This window comes from Eublepharis macularius, chromosome 13 (assembly GCF_028583425.1).
Source record: "Eublepharis macularius isolate TG4126 chromosome 13, MPM_Emac_v1.0, whole genome shotgun sequence".
Lineage (NCBI taxonomy): Eukaryota > Metazoa > Chordata > Lepidosauria > Squamata > Eublepharidae > Eublepharis > Eublepharis macularius.
The window spans coordinates 51,943,062-51,964,377 of NC_072802.1; the positions used below are offsets into that span (position 1 = coordinate 51,943,062).

General features: G+C 42.9%; 1 protein-coding gene and 1 non-coding gene across 2 annotated transcripts in view; both read left to right on the forward strand.

Annotated features, from left to right (window-relative positions):
* The first annotated feature begins 6,495 nt into the window (after window positions 1-6,495).
* Window positions 6,496-6,636, forward strand: LOC129341781 (U4 spliceosomal RNA). The gene has a single exon (XR_008598156.1). It is a non-coding gene; the product is annotated as a U4 spliceosomal RNA (small nuclear RNA).
* A 2,137-nt stretch (window positions 6,637-8,773) lies between these two features.
* The window catches only part of PXN (paxillin), a 72,797-nt gene continuing 60,254 nt past the window's right edge, over window positions 8,774-21,316 (forward strand). Inside the window, exon 1 of the mRNA XM_054996107.1 lies at window positions 8,774-8,833. Coding sequence (XP_054852082.1) covers window positions 8,821-8,833 — 13 coding nt within the window. The 5' untranslated portion in view covers window positions 8,774-8,820. The remainder of the gene's footprint in view (window positions 8,834-21,316) is intronic.

The following is a 21,316-nucleotide window of genomic DNA, read 5'->3' on the forward strand; positions in this document are numbered from 1 at the left end:
CTCACGTTTCTCTTTGTCAAGTACGCATGCGCAAAAGAAGTCCGACGCGCAGGCGTATTCCTGCGGGTAGGCGAGAGGTCAGGAGAAACGGAAGAGACAGTTGCGCATGCGTTTTCTATCGTCTCCTAGCAGAGGGTCTGTGAACTGCTGAGCTTGCCAACTTCCAGGTGGAGACTGTAGATCTCCCGGAATTACAAGTGACAATGGCTGCTTTGAAAAGTGGACTGGTTATATGGAATTATAACCTGCTGAACTCCAGCCCCTCCCCAAACTCCATCCTCCCCAAGTCCAAAACCTACCCAGAGCTGGGGCAACCTTTCCACTCATGGCAGCTTTAAGGGAAAAAGACAATCCGGTCAGAGCTTAGTCTGAGACAGGGTTCCGCTAGGCTGGATATATTTTCAACTTCATATTTTATTTATGTTATTTATAGTTTTCCTTTCTCACTGAGACTCAAGGCGGATTACACAGTGTGAATCAGCACGGTTAATTTCAAAGACATTTTAGTAAACGTAATAAGATTTGTACAAGCAAATTTGCAAAGATTTAAAACCATCGAAAATTCAATACAGAGCTGAAGACATATGTCAAGTCTGGAACAAGCGAGTGCAAGAGCACCTCTGAGAACGTGCAGAGTGCCACGATTTAAAGTTTTGTGCAGTGTTGTGTGTAGTTGTTAGAATGTCAAACTGTCTTCTAGGTTTTAAAGGGTGAGTTATTAAGTTGTTAGTATTAAGGCTACTTGTACCCTGTTCTCTCAATAAGATTGCGGCAGCTTTACAACATTTCAATAAGACAGAAACAGTAGTGACAAAAATAAGAAATATTTAAAGGGCCCCTGTTTGCATGTGTGTGCTTGTGAACTGGGGCAGGGTGTTTCACTTGTAGTTTATGCAGGAAGAAGAAAAGATCAGAATAAATTTGAGCAGTGTCTTAACCTAACCATTGGTTAACCACAGCCACCATAGGGCTGTAGCCATCCTCCCACACTTGGTCAGGCTGCAGGATTTCCTGGTGTGTTCAGATCCTCTCCTAACAATTCGTTCGGGGAAGGCTTGAATCCCAGGCTGAAGACACTGACCACCCTTGTAAGTTATCCTGTGAAGCACCTCTAAACTCATAGTTATAGCTGCCAGCAGGATTTTTTACTAGATGTTTCCTTATTGTAAAAATAAACTCCCATTCTTTAAACAGAAAATGCTGTGTCACAAATTAATGGAGGGGGGGGTATAATTTTGGATGAGAAGAAATGGTGCTCCTGATGTGCTGCACCCATTGGCTTTCTCCTCACTATAATCTCTAAACCATGAACATCCTTGAGGGAAGGGCTTTCGGGTTTGTATAACAGTTGGATAGATTTGAGCTTTGGAAACTCATCTTAGGAAGTAATCACATAGCTTGACACATACCCATTATTTTGTTTCATGGAGATGATAATTCTTAATATGAGAGCAAGAGGGGCCTGAAACATGTACAACAGCCCATGTGAGTGGCCATTTAAAACCAGCCAAATCATGTAAGAAGCCAGGTCCAAGAATCTGTGGCACTCAGGCAGAAGCTGTCAGGACTAAATATGAATTAAGCAGGTTACAAATAGTACCACCAGGGCTCATTTTGAGGGGGAACGCGCAGGAACGCAGTTCTGGCAGTTCCCCAAAGAGGTCACATGTCAGGTGTGACATTTCATCCTGGATTGGGCCCGAAATGGCCCGGATCAGGCCTCTGACGGGTGGTGGATCACTCTCCTGTTCAGCAGTGGCCTGATCTGGACCATTTTGGGCCCCTTTTCGGCCATTTTCAGCCCCTTTTTGACATTTTGGGCCCAATTTCGGTCCTGAATGGCCAGGATTGGGTCTAAAACAGCCAGGATAGGTGATGTCAGGGGGTGTGGCATATGCAAATCAGTTATGCTAATGACATTTCTGGTGATGTCAAGGGGTGTGGCATATGCTAATGAGTTATGCTGATGAGTTCCTCCAGCTCTTTTTCTACGAAATGACCCCTGAGTACCGCATTGATAACCCCTGTTGCATGGAATGGCCACTACAGGGAATGATTTTTAGCAAACTGCACATGTGGAGTTGTGACCTTTAAATTATTCCAGCCAAAAAAGGCTTCACACATTTATACTGCATAGATGTGATGGTGTTATAAGCTGTGCCTGCTTAAACTATGCCCTTGCATTATCCAGAAAAAAGTCTCTATTTCTGTGTACCAATTGTTTCTCCTTGGTAAAAGTGGAAGAATTAGGGATCTGCTTTCTATGACTGGCTGTTGTGCAGAGAAGCAGCGTTAGAGCTATACAGCATGTTTAAACCATTATAGAACTTATAAATAATAATGAGCCCTGATTGGAGTGAGTAACAATACAAACCAGGAGACATGAGTTTGACTTGTAACCCTGAGAGATGCCACTCCATCACCTTAGTTCTGTTTTAAAAACGATTCTGATCAGTCACTGTTCAAAAGTGTCTAGTGGCTGATAAATATCCAGTGTCACACAATATAAATTAATAGATAACATTTGCTAGGCTTTGTGTGCTTGGTTGTCACCATACCTAGAAAAACAGCTTCATACCAGTGTTATGAGGGAAGACTGAAGGTCACATAGCAACAGGAAACAGACAAATAGAGGGGTGAAACAGGCTTTTGCTAGCAATACAGAAATCATCACAGTGGGTGTGTAATAATGATAATAATTTATTTGTAGTCCTCCTTTCTCACTGAAATCCAAGGTGGATTGCATAGTGGATGTGAATACAATATAATCAATAGCAAAGGCATTCATAGAGCAAAAATACAATATGATCAACAGTTAGGACATTCAGTGAAAACTCTGCCAAGATTGCTAGATAAGATTAAAGAGTTTGGAGACTTGGCAGGCTTTTATATAAATAAAAAGAAGTTGAAAATAATAACTAAAATATGACTAAGAAGAAACAAGAATTGATGGAAGAAACAAACTGCGAAGTGGTACAAAAAACAAAATATTTGAGAATAGAACTGACAGCCAAAAATATTGATTTATTTAAGAACAACTATGAAAAGCTCTGGATACAAATTGAAAGAGACATGTTAAAATGGAACAAATTGAATTTATCATGGTTAGGATGAATTGCCACAATCAAAATGAATGTATTGCCTAGAGTTATGTTTTTGATGCAAACGATACCAATTGTTAAAGATAAAAAACAATTTGGAAAATGGCAGAGGAAGATATCGGAATTTGTGAGGGCAGGAAGGAAACCCAGAGTCGAAATGAAAGTGCTCTGTGATGCCAAAGAAAGAGGAGGTATGCAATTACCTGATCTCCATTTGTATCATGAAGCAATATGTTTAGTATGGCTAAAAGATTGGGTGTCTTTATCTAATCACAAACTGTTAACGCTGGAAGGTTATAACAAACTTTTTGGATGGCATGCATATTTATGGTATGACAAACATAAAATGGATGCAATGTTCCAGCACCATTATCTGAGAAGAAACTTATTTCTAACCTGGCTAAAATATAAAAAGTTTATAGATCAAGAGAAACCAATGTGGATTGTTCCAGTGGAGGTGATTAATCCGAATTTGGAATATAAGGGAGATGAATGGCTGACCTATAAAGAATTAATAAAAATTGAAAATAATGAATTTAAACTTAGACTGAACAAGGAAATGTTGGCTACAATACCAACAAATTAAAGACTTATTTGAACCAGATCAAAGAAAGACATGCTTTAGGAATAAAAATTCAGAATTAGAAGAACTTTTACTGGGGGGACAATAATAAAATAATTTCCAAAATGTATAAGTTATTGTTAAAATGGTATACAGAAGACGAGACAGTTAAAGTTCAAATGGTAAAATGGGCGATAAATTGTAATAATGAGATAACGATGGAAGCATGGGAGCAATTGTGGAAAAATACCTTAAACATTTCAACATGTACCAGTATTAAAGAGAATGGCTATAAAATGATATATAGATGGTATTTAACACCGAAAAAGCTAGCCAATGCTAATAAACAGCTATCCAACAAGTGTTGGAAATGTAAGGAGCATGACGGTTCTCTTTTTCATATGTGGTGGCCTTGCGGCAAGGCTAGAGACTTCTGGTCTAAAATGTGTGCTGAAATGTCTTTAATACTCCAAAATAATGTTGTTAAGAATCCAGAAATGTTATTGTTGTCTTTGCACTTAGAGGACATTAATAGAAAAGACAGAGTATTATTGTATTATATGATAACAGCGGCAAGAACTCTGTATGCACAATATTGGAAGAAAGAAGAAACACCAGAGACTGAAGAGTGGATACAAAAATTGCTGTATGTGGCAGAAATGGACAAATTAACAAGAAAATTGAGAGAAAAGATGGGATGTTAAAGGACAATTATGGTCTTTTGAAGGTTATTAAATAAGATAAGGTATAAGGACACTGAGAGATCTCTGTCTTTTGGTGCTACACCTCTGAAGATGCCAGCCACAGCTGCTGGCGAAACGTCAGGAACTACAATGCCAAGACCACGGCAATACAGCCCGGAAAACCCACAACAACCATCGTATAATTTAAATCTTTACCAATAACATTAAATTGACAACTAGGAGATAGAATTAGTGATAAGAAACGGGGGGTTGTAGTGCTGTTGGAAGTCAATAAAGGAAAGGGGAAGGGGAGGGGTGGGAAGCATATAGTAGATATATGGGAAATAAGTAAGATGTAATAATAATATGTGTATGTATGTTAACCATCCAATAAAAATTTATTTATTAAAAAAAAGGACATTCAGTGAAAACAGGGTATGGTTGCTGCAAATCTGAAAACTAGCAGGAAGCTGAATCTATAGAGATACAAAGATAGAAAGAGAACAAAAAATTGGTTCCCAGACTTAAGTCGTAATTTAAAATAAGCTCTTATGACGAGGAGAAATGGTGCCATTTCATGAGTGCTGTTATTCTGACGTTCTTCTAAATGTGCCTGGAGAGTCTTGGAACAGTTTGTCACAGGATCTGAGGACTGCAGTGTATAATTTTTTATATGAGATTCTGGAGCCCAAGCCAGCATGGAAATGACACCACCTGAACTGAAACAACACCGCCCCCCCCACCTCCCATGCGCCAGACAGACACATGTGATTATTTATTCGAGGGGGGGAGATACTTTCAGTGGAATCCTAAGCAGAATTACAGTCATTGATATCATTGATATTAAACAAGTGCAACTCTGAGATTGGACTGACAGACCCTGTCTGACCTCTTTACTACTTTATGCTGCATAGAGCATCCTGGGGAAGAAATCTTCATCACACCCCCACCAAGATCTCCCACTACCTCTGTGTTTTGGTTAAGAAACCTAGGCCATTTGAAAGACCACCTTTGCCCATACTGTTCCATCCCACCAGTTCAGATCTAAGATCTGACAGGGCTTTTTAAGTAGTAGCACCTTTACTTGTGGAATGTCTTTCCCTTTGAGGCTTGCCTAGCACTTCTGTTGCTTTCTTTCAGGTGCCAGGCGAAAAGAGTTCTGTTCACCCAAACCGTTAATTATGGGGTTGATTTTTTAAACCAGTATGGAAACTGTTACTGTAAAGTTGTAGTGGTCTGTTTTAATTGTCTATGTTTGCATGCTGGATTTTAATTAATATCTTTGCATTTTTTTGTTCGTATTATTTTTATTTTGTATGCTGCCTTGGACAGGTTCCTGGAGAGGTGGCACAAACATTTTCTAAATAAATAGGCCTGTTGATGGACTGTATTCAGTTAAAAGTGGAGAGGAATCAGAGCTGAATAGTTTGCTCCAAAACTTGTTCTCAATATCAGTGCTCAAACCAGGAACGCATAATTTTATAACAGAATTCCTTGAGCAGATTGAACATTGACGGGACGTATATGTGCATCAGGAACCCAATTTGAGTCCCAGGATTTATTGGTGAAGTACACTAAAGAACATTCGAGTATGATGCCCGAGAGTATCTAGAGGCACCCCACAACCTTCTTAATAGCTCCATCCTATAATATTAAGTCCTACTGAGCTCAGCTAGCCTGCCTTCCGAATTAAAACACATAGGACAACAATCTGGCACTTGGGTTACAGGAGTACGTGTGAATGAACGAACTGAGGACAATCGTGCGAACTTTTGTATTTTAGCATCACTTTTGCCACCAGCAGGCTTGAATCAAGATAAACTGAACGAAAAGCCTGCACGGTAACCGCAATGAAAGAACTCCCCACACCGACACCCGCCACTCTTTTTTTCTCAACAAGCACCGCCCAGATTGCCTTTGTGACGTTTCTCGATTAGCATAAAACACCCAGAGCCCTTTGCGGTGGAACGGAGGGTTTGTGAAAGAAAGAAGGGGGGCTGTGGTTTAATTGATTAAAATCAGAGTCGGTAGATACGGAAAGTTTGAATGAGGTTGATGGTCGACTGCTTACGGGCGGCCTGAGTGGAGTTCACCGTAACCTGCTTACTTATTAGCAGTCTAGGGGACGAACGGCTGAAAACTGTTCTTTAGCTTTGCGCAGTGGCAGTATCGTAGCCAATGAGGTTAATCCGAGGCGCGATTATTGCTAATTGAAAACTTTTCCCAATACCCCGCCATGACGACTTGAAATATAGTCGGCATTGGCAATTTTTGACAGTCTCTACGGAGACTGGTTATATTTGTTGAAAAATAGATTATCTTTATTTTTCTATAGTTTGGTAAGTTTTTTTTCAAATTTTCTTTTTAACTTCTTGAATTAGTTTATTTCTACTATTTAAAATTTATAATTAAAATTGCAGAGAAGTTAGCCGTGTTAGTCTGTGGTAGCAAAATCAAAAAGAGTCCAGTAGCACCTTTAAGACTAACCAATTTTATTTTAGCATAAGCTTTCGAGAATCAAGTTCTCTTCGTCAGATGCCTGATATCAGTATCTGTATATCAGTATCTGTATCAGGCATCTGACGAAGAGAACTTGATTCTCGAAAGCTTATGCTAAAATAAAATTGGTTAGTCTTAAAGGTGCTACTGGACTCTTTTTGATAATTAAAATTTTAAGACTTCCGGCTCTGTAAGGTGGAACATAGCAAGAGCGCTGTAGCGCCTATGAGAATACCAGCGACAAATGTTGTTAGTCTTATAGCTGTTACTGGACTCTTGATGTTTTCCGCTGCTACAGACAGACTAACACGGCTACCCATCTCGATCTAGTCTGTAACGTGCCACTAAGCTGAAATCCTACTATTTTACTACGCACCTTCCACCTGCAACTATTTAAAATCACTGGCACCTCCGCAAGATACTCCTCGCATAAGCGTACACGTGTGTGTGCGCGCGCGCGCGCGCGCGTGTATCAGACTCCAAGGCAATGGGCAGCCGATGGAGCAATCACAGAATAGATCTAATATGCACACGCCTTTGCCTTGCTCCTGCACATGCTACTCTACTCTCGTCTCCCTCTTAGGGGAGAAAAAATTTCGACCGAACTCATCAGTCCCTCAAGTCTCTAACAACAGGTGATAAGGGGGAGATTCTGGGCTACAGTTTATGGTCCCACACCTGGTAACATACTGGCCCCATTTATTACTATATTATCACATTAATAATATTTTTTATTCGTTTTCTTCACTCAGGGACATATTTTCACGGGAACTTTAACAAAACACTGTTCAGTTAAATTGGCATTCTTTCGTCAGTATCTGATAGCAGCGCTTTAATCCTGTCTAGTCAGATATGACTCGCTCAATCTTATCAGATCTCGGGAACTAATCAGGGTTGTCTCTTATCAGTACTTAGATAGGAGACCACCAAGGAAGTCAGGAGTCACTAAGGCGGGCAATGGCAAACCATCGGTTTGCATCTTGCCTTGAAAACCCTATGGGGCCGCCATAAACTGGCTGGGACTTAATGGCACTTTACACCACAGAGCCAAGAGTTTTTTTTAGAGACACCCCTCTCTTTCTCCCTTATTTCTTAAATATGAAGACGGGCTAATGGCAATCCCCCTATTGATTGACGCTCGTACGGCTTCAACCAATTGGGGAACGTAGGTAGGTATTTTGAAGAAGAACGATGAAGCGTCTTAAAGGTTGGCAAAAACTTTCCTGGGGTAAAGTCAGCGGGGACAATGGTGTGCGCTTAATCCTTAGAGCGCCGGCTTTCACACAAGCTGAGTAATGCACTTTCGATCTACTTTGGCGATTCTTTGCAAGTGGATTTTGCCATTTCATAACAGTAAAACCCAGTTTCAAAATGCAATGAAAGTGGATTGAAAGAAACGGGACGGTACTGTGTGAAATGGCAGAATCCACTTGCAAAGAATCGCTTCAGTGGATCGAAAGTGCATTATTCAGCATGTGTGAAACGGGGGTTCAAATCCACCGTTCACTGGGTAATTTTACTCCAGGACTGTTAAGAAAGTAACAGGAAGAGGGTGCGCGTGCATCGAAACCACCACCCTCGTTTGGAGAAAGGCGAGGGGGGGCTTACAATTTATAGATCAAAGAAATAAAATATTGGTTGATTTCAACAAAATTATGCAAGCCCCGAAGGGGCCGCTCAGAGCTCGGAAACGGCCTTCCCCAGAGAATCTCCAAAAACCCACAATACACCCCCCACACACGCACTCCCCCTATATTGGACGTCATTTGCTCACACCCCAAACAGTCGCTAGAGGGCGATGGCGCTTTCTGTGCGCTTTTGGGGGGAGTGGAGAAGTGGGCGCGCCTGCAGCTCGCTCCCGCGTAACGGGGGCGGGCCTGGGGGGGGGGCTGCAAAGGCTGTGCGCGCGCGCCTGCCTCGCTGGAGCTCCAGGAAAGTTGCGGCGCCTCCGGTCGGCAGCTGTGGCGGCGGCAACATGGACGACCTGGGTGAGCGTTGCAAAGAGCGCGGGGCGGGTGGGGTTGCTCAGCCCCCTCCCCCAAACACTCCTCTTCCCCAGTCCCCTTCTTTTGATCTCTGTGCACCCCTTTCACTTTTGTGTAACTGTGTGTGTATGTTGGGGTAAACTGGTTCTTCCAGTTGTTACCCCCCCCCCAACTTATTCTTCTCCACTCCAAAGTTTTTCTCATGCTTTGCCTTTCCTGCTCCCCAGCAGTTTCCAAATTTCATTACAGCCCCCTCTTCCCCCTGCCCCGCCTCATACTGCATCCCCCCAAAGCCCCTCCTTCAGTCCTATCCTCCCCCCCATGTTCTCTTTTGCTTGACTTTCAGCTCCTTTGCATGCAATGCAAACGGACACGTTAAAGAGAGTTTGAGTGGCACTGAGATTCACAGGTTTATGGTGGCATCAGCTTTTGTGGAAAGGAGCCAGCCTGAATGAGTAGCCCCATGCAGGCTGGTGGGGCACCGTGCATTTGTTTCAGCCTCACTATAGGTCTTTACTCCATGAGGACTTACTGTGTGTCTTTACTCTGTTCATTTCCATGAGAACTTACTCCCAGATAAAGGTGCATCTTACTGTGCTGCCAAATGCGGGAAGACTTGCTTCTGAGTAAACATGCATAGGATTGCACTGCCGACCCTTAAGGAGCCCTGTAGCATCCGCTTTCTTGGGGTCAGAAGCACCAAAGGACAGTCCACAGAAAGTTCAGCCACAATAAATCTGTTTGTTTCAGAAGTACCAGAAGATTCTTATTTTGCTTTTAAAGAGATCACTTCTATGGAATTTGCTGTTAGTCTGACAGAGCAATCCTATGCAGAATTACTCCAGTCTAAACACATTGATTTCCGTGAGTTGACTTGAGTCAAATAACTCTGCTTCGGATTGTGTTATGAGTTTTCCCCACTCGCTCAGCCTTTACAAGCCATTTGTTCCCAAATCCACAGCATTTCGCCTATCCTTAAAATTACAACTGGCATGGTGTACGACTACTTTCCTCCTTGTTTGTTCCTGAATTTCTCCTAATTAGCTACCCCCCTATTCTAACTTTAATTTCCTGCCTCCAAGCTACTCATGGCTTACCTAGAACTCTAAAGTCTTTGAGGTAAGGTAAAATTTGGCTGAAGTGACAACAGAAGAGTGCTTTAATACATTTAGGTGCATTTCGAGAGACACGAATGTCTCTTATACCTTACAGAGAGGCTTTTGTTAACCCTTCTATCAAGTTTATGCCTGTTTTGGTTAACATGAATACGGATTGTATCTGGCAAACTTTTGGATGTAATCAGGGCTTTTTTTCAGCGGGAACGTGGGGGAACGGAGTTCCGGAACCTCTTGAAAATGGTCACATGGCCGGTGGCCCCGCCCCCTGATCTCCAGACAGAGGGGAGTTTAGATTGCCCTCCGCGCTGCTGAGCAGCGCGAAGGGCAATCTCAACTCCCCTCTGTCTGGAGATCAGGGGGCGGGGCCACCAGCCATGTGACCATTTTCTCCGAGGGCAACCCACTGAGTTCCACCACCTCTTTTCTCAGAAAAAAAGCCCTGGATGTAATTATATGTCCTTTACTAGTACTCTTTATGTGGAAAATATATCTTGCTGTTTTTGTTCTTTTGGCATATATGTACGTTTGTTGTTTTCTTTTGTGAAACATCCCAAGCTGCATCTTTAGTGTGCTTATTTTATCTATACAAAAATGTACAATAAATGAAACAAAGTTAACTCCACTATGACTTGTTTCCCCTAAGCTCTCCACCCTCAACTTTTAGTAGCTGGGCCCATTCTTAGGGTAAGGATGACTCCAATTCCCCACCCCTCACTTTTCTTCAGTCCACTCCAAGCTCTTTGGTGGGGATTTCCCTGACCATGTATAAATGATAACCTCAATATTGTGGCCACTCCACTTTTGGTAGTGGGAAAGTTGCCAACTGATGAATTTGAACATATATTTTGAACTTCTTATGCAAGTGATTAAAAGTTTGTATGACCTTGGTGTATTATACATTTTTCCACATTTTTCCTAGTTATGAGGAAAGACAAGGAGGACATTGAAATCCTGACTGCTTGAAGTCTTATTCAGCCTCATATCACAGCTTGTTTTTCTCCTAGGGTCTTCCCAGGACTGTTTTACTGCCCAAGTGACCCAGGCAGGTGCTTGAGGTATCCATCTTTGATGTAGTGGTTAAAAGCGGTGGGACTCTAATCTGGAGAACCAGGTTTGATTCCTCACTCCTCCACCTGAAGTCAGCTGGGTGACCTTGGGTCAGTCGCAGCTTTCCAGAGCTCTCTCAGCCCCACCCACCTCACAGGGTGATTGTTGTGGGGATAATAATAACATACTTTGTAAACCACTCTGAGTGGATGTTAAGTTGTCCTGAAGGGCGGTATATAAATTGAATGTTATTATCTGGCAGGATACAGTGATGAGGCTGGTGGAGAGTGCCCTCAATATTTAGTTGACTTGTGGCAACTCCTGGTGGAGTTTTCATGGCAAGACACTAACAGAGGTGGTTTGCCATTGCTTGCCTCTGCAACCCTGGTCTTCGTTGGAGGCCTCCCATCCAATTACTAATCAAGACGAACCCTGCTTAGCTTCTGAGATCTGACAAGACCAGGCTCATTTGGGATGAGGATAGAGGCAACAAATAAGGCTAGTGTCTGTTGCCTCTTGTGCCAATAATACCACTGCTGTCTGGGGTCCAAGGTGGTTAACGGGGGTTTTCTCTTTGCATCTTACCATGAACGCTGCTGGGTGATCTGGGAAGCAATTATACTTGGGAGGTGGGTATCAATAGCATGAATGAGCCTGTGTTTTCCTCTTGATTTATATTCATGTATTTAATTATGTTACTACACCTCTATATCCTATTAGTTTATTTTTAAAAGTATCGCCTGTTTTGTTCAAATCCTCCTACATTTGGATACATTTTTTGTCACACGATTTGAAAATAATTAAGACTCCCTCCTTTCAGATACTACTGTGCTCCCCAGCATAAAGCATTTAACTTCCCCCATATCTTTCGTGTCACCTCCATGTTCCTGATTCCAGATCCACTACTGTATTATTTATCCAAGCTCATGGCTGTTGAAGGCCCTCCTACCAAATTAACCGTCAGATTTTTACTTTATATTTCCTCCAAGATGCTCAGGGAGGCATACATTGCTCACCTGTCATATTCTCACAACTCTGTGAAGAAGGTAATGCTGTGTTGGATCCAGCCATCTTTTTAGCTCAGTCTTGACCAGTCTCCCTTCTTATAGTTTTTGTCCACCATGGCCTTTTTCCATGCAGGTTCCATGATTGCCAGAATAGGCATAGTTGGTGGTCAAAAGGGAAACCTTTTACGCCAGCAGAAAAGCTGGTTGGATCTCAAGGTTGCTCAGTGAGATTTATGGCTGAGTGGGGATTTTAACCTGGGTATTTCTAATCTTAGAGTGCAACTGTAACCACTATCACACACTGCCTCAAAACCTCCTTCCACCCCAGTTTTGAGTCCCACACAATCAGCAAACACCTGCCACTTTCCCCGTGATGGTGTGTATAGCTTATGAATAGCCAGCATGATGTAGTGGTTTAAAGTATTGTGTCAGGGTCTGGAAGACTCAGGTTTGAATTTCTACTCTGTGAAAGATTGCTGGGTGACCTTTGACCAGTCACTTTTTACTAAATGTACCTCACTAAGTGGTTGTTCTGAAGGTGTAATGGGGGAAGAGGGTACTTTTGTAACTCCCCTTGGATTCCCATTGGGAAGAAATTATGTGCTGTCAAGTTGCAGCCAATTTATGGTGACCCCAGCAAGGAACTTTCAAGGCAGGCGAGTAGCCAAGGTGATCTGCCCTTGCTTTCCTCTGTAGAGTCTTCTTTGGTGGTCCCCCAACCAAGTACCGACCCTGCTTATCTTCTGATATCTGACGAGACTGAACTATTATCATGCTGCCTTCCCTCCCACTGGGAAGAAAAGCAAAGTATAATTTTTGTGTGTATTAATTGATTGCCGTCTGCCCTGGACTGTAACTGAATGTGGTAACGTGGTATATAATTCACATAATCCAGCAAGATTTGGGGTAATCTGTGTTCCGCACATCAGTCTCCTTTTCTCTCCTTTATGGAGTATGTGTTGGAAAATGGTTAGAAATGATTTGTGTTTTAGATAGGGATATTCTAAAATATGCTGTGTAAATTCCTTTGGATGCCTAATCCTTCTTCACTAATTCTTGTAAAACAAAGTATGTCCAGTTTTGAGAAATTTTGTACTCCTATCTACCCCATTTCCCCACTTGTACCTGACTTATTTTTTTTGTTTCAGTCCTGCATCTTGGTTTGTGTCATTAGGCTTCTAGGCATACACCCACTCTGCCTCTCTTGGCATTGGTATTAACAAGACATGGCCCCTATTTTTAGTCTTGGCTTGTGATTTTTGGATCTATAAAAGGATCTTCTTGGAGGTGAAGAAGGCCATCTGACTTTACAACTGCAGTAACTAAAATATAGCCATGCTGTTGTTTAAAACTCTTGCAACCATTTCAACCTTCCATGATTCTGAGCAACGTTGTGAAAAATCTGCAGTTCCTACAATATGTACCAGGGTAAGATTTACACTTGAATATAGTAGCCTAGAAAGTGTACTGGGAGATATCTGGCCCCTACAACTGAATCAAAGAAAGAAATTGTCTCACAAGTAATCAAAAGTCCCATTTATGGTATCTCCATCGGCTCCTCTTATGGAGACCAAATGTTCTGTTAGATGTGCTCCAGAAAAAGTCTGTTTTATTACTAGACCTAGAAGATCAAATTGCGGTGCTAATTTAGAGACGACAGTGACACCTACAGAAGAGGAAGTCTAAACTGAGCCTGTGATAAAACCGTCAAGGCTTGTGTCCATCAGCCAGTTGGCTACCTGAGCCCATGTTCTGCCCCCTCACATTTATAGGAAGGGACTAGCCAGAGTAAATATGCGTAAGAATCTTTGTGGTAAAGATAAATTTGTAGTGGAGTGGGGGAGGTTTATATTTTCTTTCATTATCTTTCTCCCCTCCAAAGAAATTCTTAGATGTATCTTAGAATATATAGGTCTACTGGAAGAGTCCTTGGGTTTCAGATGTATTCCCGTTAGCATTCTCTGCTTTTGTGAACAGCATGCAGAATTCAATTAGAAGTTCTCCGGCTAGGAAGCACAATTGGATGACGTTTCAGAAATGACGAGTGAAACTTTCCAGTATGTTCTAAAACTATGGGTAGTAAAATACACAAGCTACAGCTGTTGCATTCCATAAATTCACTGAAGTATTTGCGACTCTCCCGTTTGGTCAGATGGTGTACTGCTCCACTATTGGATTTTCTCCATAGAATGATGCTTAATCCGGGCTTGCTCTGCTTTTGTGTGTCTCTGTCATGTGTTTTGTTAACTTTGCTGAGCTTGAAGCCATTTCCAGTTCTTTCTGATGCTGTTAGAAGGTTTATCCACATGTTGCCTTATCCTGCTGCTCGTTACATGGTGGTTGGGGAGGGACTGTGGCTTTATGAAAGAGCCTCTGCTTTGCATGCATGAGGTCCCAGGTTCAGTTCCTGGCAACGCCAGTTAAGGATCAGGTAGTAGGTGAAGTGAAAGACCTCTGCCTGAAACCCTCGAGAGCCACTGCCAGTCTGCATAGACAATAGTGACCTCGAAGGACCAATCAACTGATTCAGTATAAGACACCTTCATGTATGTTCATTAATGTGCATTAATAACTATGAACTTCTATGGTAACCCCCCCGCCCACAAAGTTCATATTCAGCATAAGCCATCCCACCCACTCATTTTCTTGCTAGATGACCCTTCTCCAGTTTCTAGGCTGTGAAATTGGAGCTGTAATAGAAATTCTGTTTTACAGTCAAGATGTTTGATGTTTATTTATTTATGTCATTTATAGTCTGCCTTTCTCACTGAGACTCAAGGCGGATTACACAGTGTGAGATTAGTACAGTCAATATCAAGGACATTTTCATAAACAATGCCACAGGGCCTGGGCCAGATCGAGGGGTAGTCTGCCCCTGGCGCTGCCAGGGAGGGGGCGCCGGGAGCAGCTGCCAGCTGCCGGAGCGTGCGGGCAGCCTCGCAGCTCCCCGCGCTGCCTTTCGCCTGCCCCACGGGACAGGGGGCGGCCAGCTTGCCGCACACCCCCTGTCCTGCGGGGCAGGCGAAATGCAGCGCGGGGGGCTGCGAGGCCGCCCGCACCATTCGCCTGCGAGGAGGCGAATGGTGCGGGCGGCTTCTCAGCCCCACACGCCCTGCGTGATGATGTCACCAAAATGATGTCATCATGCCGCGCCGGGAGCCGGCAACCCTAGATCTGGCCCTGCACTGGGCAAATAAATACAAGTTTATAAAGACACAACATTAGCAAGAATTGAATACAGAGTTGAAGAAATGCTGAAACAGAACATAAGCAATTCTAGGACTGACATTAGACAACATAAACCACAGGTAGCACATAAGAGCACATATTTAAAGTAAATGGGTAGTACGTAAGGCAACATAGCGGTGAAGTCTATGGTTCCCAACTCCTTAGCGAAGCATCTGAGACCCTCTCTCCCTACAATATAGCCCTCCTATCTGAGTAAAAAGCCTTTTTGAATAATATGGTTTTGCATCATTTATGGAAAATCCGGAGAGTGGGCTGTCTCCTGATCTCTTCGTGCAGGCCGTTCCACAGGGTAGGAGCCACCACAGAAAAAGCCCGTGAACGGGCTGTTGTTGATTTCGCCCCTGTGCAGGGTGGCACCTGCAGGAGACCCTGTTCGGATGAGCAAAGCTGCTGTGGAGGAACATAGGGAAGGAGGCAGTCGAGTAGATATGCCGGAGTTCATAAAGGATTTTCCTCCCTGAATGAGCAAAACAGAAAGTAGAATGTGCCCCCCCACCCCCCATGACACACTCTACTTCTTGGCCTTCTTCGGTGGGTTGCTGAACTGGAAACTTGGGATGCTCACCACATCAGCAGATACAACGTGGATCTGATTCTTTGCTAGTTTGCTGGAGAAGTCAAGAAATATTTCACTTGGAAAATGGTTTACATTTTTTGTTTTCATTTTCTCTGGAGTTTCAGTACTGGCTGTACCTGTAACTAGACAAAGGTTAGTGTGTGTGTGTGTGGGGGGGGGTTTGTCCGATGTGAAGGCAGTATAAAGATTAGTGGGTAGAATTAACGGGGGCTTCTCGTGCACAAGTCTTTGTTGAAGGACTGGGATTTTGTATGAGTGCACCAATGTTCTTTCCAGCTTATTTTTGTATTTATATCAAAGCTGGAAAAATACTTCCCATTTACGAGGATCCAGTATCAGATTTTTAGAAGCCAAGAATAGGAAGCTCTGGTTTGTATCATCGAAGAAGCAAAAAAGCCCCAGACAGTATCCTCAATAAGCCAAGTTCACCAGATAACACATTAAATTGCCCAGCCTTTGTATCTGCACTGGTATGGACTTGGATCTACCAGAGGATTTCTGTGAGTGGTGGGAAGTTTTGCCAATTTCTCCATCCCTCTTCAGCCCACAACTGCCCCCTCCTGGGGATCCCCTGCCCCTTAGGAGCAGCATTTCAAAAGGTATCTTGCATTGCAGTGAAAAGGGGGAGCAGAGTAAGTAGTTCAATTGGGATCTGAGCCATTGGATTGGTGTGTATGGCACTTTTTGCTGCACTGACCTCTATCAGACCAGTGAAATTGCATCAGAATTTGGTATCAATTTTCCTATTTTCATGTGTCAAAATTAATGGGCAATGTGCAGCCTTGCATTTAGATCTCTACTTGTGAGAGGCCCTGAAGTGGGGCAGGGAAGGGTTTCACCCTGTGGTCTTGCAACGATATCTTTACCAGTGGACTTTGCATTAGAGCAGCAAGGAAGATATGTAAAGCTGGGTTGATAAATTTAAGTGTGTAATTGAGCTTGGCTGTTTTCTCTCCACCATCAACAGCATCTGTCTGTGCTTTGTTTTGACTCTTGCTTCTCTAGTGAATGATGCGTCTCTCTCACCCTTCCTCGTTGGAGGGACGGACAACTGATTGCATTTCTGTAGAAGATAGCAAACAAGATCTTTGCCCATTGAGTTCATGGAGATCTGTTTGGGCCTCCTGTGTGAACTAGAATGAATGTGCTTACGTTGCTCTGTTCTTGGCAAAAAAGAGTCCTGACTTTCCTTTGAGAGAGGGCTTTGTCCTGGCTTTGCTGCTATAGATATTCGAGTGTCAATCTCGTACTGGACTTTGCCTGACTGGCTATTGTAAAAATGCCTCCTTGTGAGGGAAACCCCTGGAAATGGCTTTGGTTGTGAAAGTTGGTCTTTTTTGCTTGGTCGAATTCCTGAGAGCATTACCCAAGCTGGGGAATGCGTGAAAATTGTAAGTAGGGCTAAAACCCCACCATAGTGAGGAATGATCGCCCTCCTCCCTCAACCTCTCAAGTGTTTCAGCTCCCTTGTAAAACAGGGGGGCTATTGTCTTGCAGGCCTTGGACAGAGTCCTGTGCCTCAAGCAGTGTGTGATGCGAGGGCCTTTTCCCCTTGCTATTGCATTTCCGTGGAAATTCTGGGCTTTGCTGATACTTTAACTCCTTTGTCTCCCCCCTGGGAGAGGTCAGGGTATGCACGCATCTGCTTTCCCTGCTGCAGTGGATCGAGTCACTCTTCTCCCCCCACCCCACATACCATGAAAAGGAAGAAATGATTCTATATATTTAAATCCCTTCTTACGTTCTTTTTGCCCCTCCTACTTTTCACTGTCAAGCTAGCAAAATCTGAACATGAACTTCCTCTATATTCTGCCTTTTTTGAATTTTCTATCCCTGCTGTTCTTGGGACGTATTCTGGAGTTGTGTGGCCTACCCTGGAGCATTAGATAAGGCTGGTGTTTTTTTCTCTGTATGGCGAAGTGAACTTTGACTCATGAAAGCTTATTCCCTGGAAGATTTTGTTGGTCTTTAAGGTGCTACTGGGCTTGAATTTTGTTCTTACTTTCCTGCCTCTGCATAGCTCACCTGGCCTCCAGCAAAGCTTGGGCCTAGGTAAGTGCTTCAGGGGCGGGACAAGGGGTGGCTGTGACCTTGTGCAATGTGTCAATGTCACATCCAGGTGAAATCTTGAATATGAAGTCAGTACATTAGCCAAATCTCCAGGCACTCTATGATATTGCCGTGGAGTTTCCAGAGCATTGGCTTATGTGCTGACATTTCTGCCCCCCTCCCCCCATTCTCCTGCTGGCCCAGATGCAAAAATGGGTGGAAAGGCCCAGCTGGCAGCACCGTATTCACCTGAAGTGGAAAAATGGCATGTCTGCTTGGGCCTCGTCTAGTGTTCCTCGTCAGGCAGATTGTTCCAGAGGGTTTGGGAAAGATTATTCTTTGCTTTCTTTGAGAGGTCTAGTGAAACATTTCTTTTTCAAAGGATCTGCTGTGGAAACTGAAGTTATTATTTTTGTTACACAGTGGTGTGGGTTTTGTATGACTACCAAGTGATGTCTCCCCGCCCTGCCCCCCCCCCCCAACCTGGACTTCTTGGATTGTTTTTACGGAGTTGTTTTATGCTGTTCGCCACATTAAAGTAGGGTTTAATTCAATGAAAATCTCCAGGGACAAACACAATTTTCATAAATTCAGTGTAGACTGTTTTTCTAGAAACCTTTTTTACCCTTCCAGAATCCCAGTGCCCTTTATCTAACTGCCTGTTCACTTGTGGTTCGTAAGCTTGTTGCAAAGTCATTTGGTATCTACAAGGCTGCCTTTATAGCTGTTCTGAGCTCTGGTGGCTTGCAAGACCTAAAGGCAAGTGCTATGTTTGGGTCACGCTGGCTGTTGCAGTGATGGACGCAGGCCCACATACCAGACGGCTCACAATGAAATGGAAAGACTCTACACCTTTTGCATAACTAACTAATCATGTGATGTTGCTTTGATCTGCTGCTGAACTGAAGCCAATAACATCATAGTGGTTTCAGAGGTAAACTTCCCCAGCCCTGAATATCTGGGTATAACCAGAGGGTGGAATGTAGGTATGCTTACACAAATCAGGATTCAAGGGTGATTATCTCTTATTGTCCTGAGGTAATGAATGTTTCCATGAACAATGAATTCTAAAGTGTTTCAGTTATTTGCTGATTCAGTTGGGTCCTTTTCAGATCAATGCCTTTCCCCAGGGATATGTCAATTCCACCCGAGATGCTAATCCTTATTATTGTTTAAGTAGGACGGAGGAAAGGGGAGTTGGGGAATCCTGGATCTTGTAAGAGTTGGTAGACTCTCTCTGCTCACTTTAATTTCAAATCCAACCTTTAAAGACATAAAGAAATTGAACTGAAATTGCTACAGTATAATTCAGGTCCTGTGGAACCTTAAAGACCAGCTGGACTTCCAGGGTATGAGCTTTTGAGAGTCAAAGCTCTCTTCGTCAAATACTGATTGCTTAATGAAGGACGTGAATAGACTACCCCTACTGTGCGTACATGCCTTTTTTTGGTTATGTTTTCAGTGAAGGGTTTTAGTGGACAAATTGTATGTTGGTACCGAATCTGAATTGTTCATTCTGGAATGGCTCTGGAAGGAGCAACTGATCTGTCACTAGGTGTATCTGTGTATTTAATTTGTTGTAGACAATAGCACTACCAGGAATGTCAAATGGATTCTTAGTCTTCTCAAAAAAGTAGAACCCAACTAATTGTCAAATAGTCAGATCTGGGTGTCCCTTCTAACTGACACAGAGTTATCTCTCCTGTGGGAGAAGCATTACTTTCAGAACAGATATGTGGAAACCAAGAGTCTCTTTGCTGTTTCAAAGCAACATATTAACCACTAAACCACAGGGCTGTATTGAGAGGACTATCTTATATACAAATAGCCAAATGGCCCTGATCTGAGGGTACAACTCTGGAGACTGGAACCATGAACGGACAAGACAGATCTTCCTTCACACCTAAAACTGCCCCAGGTTTATAGAAAAAAACTGAAATCTGAAAAAAAAGTAGGATGTTTAAAAAAACTCTCAAAATTATAAAAAGGACTGCCTGTAGCTTTCACCAGATGCCAGTGGCTGTTGCTAGACAACCATAACAGTTAATCCAGTATCCCAGGCTTGGTTTCTGTCAGTAAAAGGGAGGGGGAAGGAGCAAGGCCCTTTCTAGGGCTGTTTTGTCCTTTGAGGGAGGACTTGTTGGGACAAGGCCCAGAAGAAACCACTGGATGACTTGATACCACATGTCTTGCATGACTCACTCAAGTCTGGCTGCTTGCTACTGTTCAATAATACACGCCCCCCCCCCCAAGCCAGTGTAGTGTAGTGGTTACGAATTTCATAGCAGAATCTAGGAGACCCAGGTTTGAATCACCACTCTGCTCTGGAGGCTCACTGAGGTGATTTTAATCCAGTCTCACATTCTCAACCTAACCTATCTCTAGGTTGTAGTGAGGATAATTAGAGGCAAGGAGAATGATGTAAGCTGCTTTGAGTCCTTGTAGAGAAAAGCAGTATATAATGATGTAAATTAAGAAATATAGATAGAGATCGGAAGGTGATAAAAGGCAAGTTGTTTAGTGGGTTTGGAGGAGAAAAGGATGTAGGGAAAGGTGAGCATATGGAGGCTGCCAGGAGAAGGGAAAAAAGAAATAGTGTAGGGAGGCGGATACAGGGAAAAGTGACATAACCTCTGCAGGTCCTTGCAGGTTCCCAAGCATGCAATTGGGCCAAGATCAACCAGTACCATGCAACTGGGCCTCAGGGGAAAGCATGCTGGGGGAGGGAACGTGAAGACAGAGAGACAGACAAAGGTGTGTGGGAAGGAGAGAAGAAAGCAGGAAAAGAGGAAGAGGCTACTGGGGAGAAAGGATGGGAAAGAGGACATGGTGGGGGGAGGGGGAAATTAGTCAACCTCTTAAAGGTAATCAACCCTGTAACTGAAGAGAGGTCAGAAGTTTGTTTATTCCAGATGTTGAGTGAAAACCTTGTATCCCAGCCAAAGATAACTCATCTTTTAAGGTTTTTATTTAAAATCAATCTAATTGCTCGTGAACTAGTTAAATATAAAAAAATTGCAATGATACAAAAACCCACAAGTGTATGTCAAAGAAATTAGAAATAAAAAGCATACATACCATTTTTATCTTATATATTTTAAATTTAAAAGATAAAAGACTTTGTCTAAGATTCTTACCAATGCACATTCAGATAGATAAGACAGACTCATGCAACCCAAATCTGAGAGATTCAAGGGTTTTTAGTGTGTGGCTACCTTATATATGTCCAATTACATGAATCTCACATTACTGTATTAAAAACTGTTTAATTTGTCTCTTCTGAAGGGGTGAAGTAAAACCCTTTTGAGCATTTGGATTGACATTTTCCTAAAAAGTATTTGTTTCAAATCTTCGTTCTGTTCGTTCTGAGATTTAATTTGGGCTCGAAGCCATCCATTCACAGCTTACTCTCTCAGGGGTGGAATAGTGAGCTTTGCTG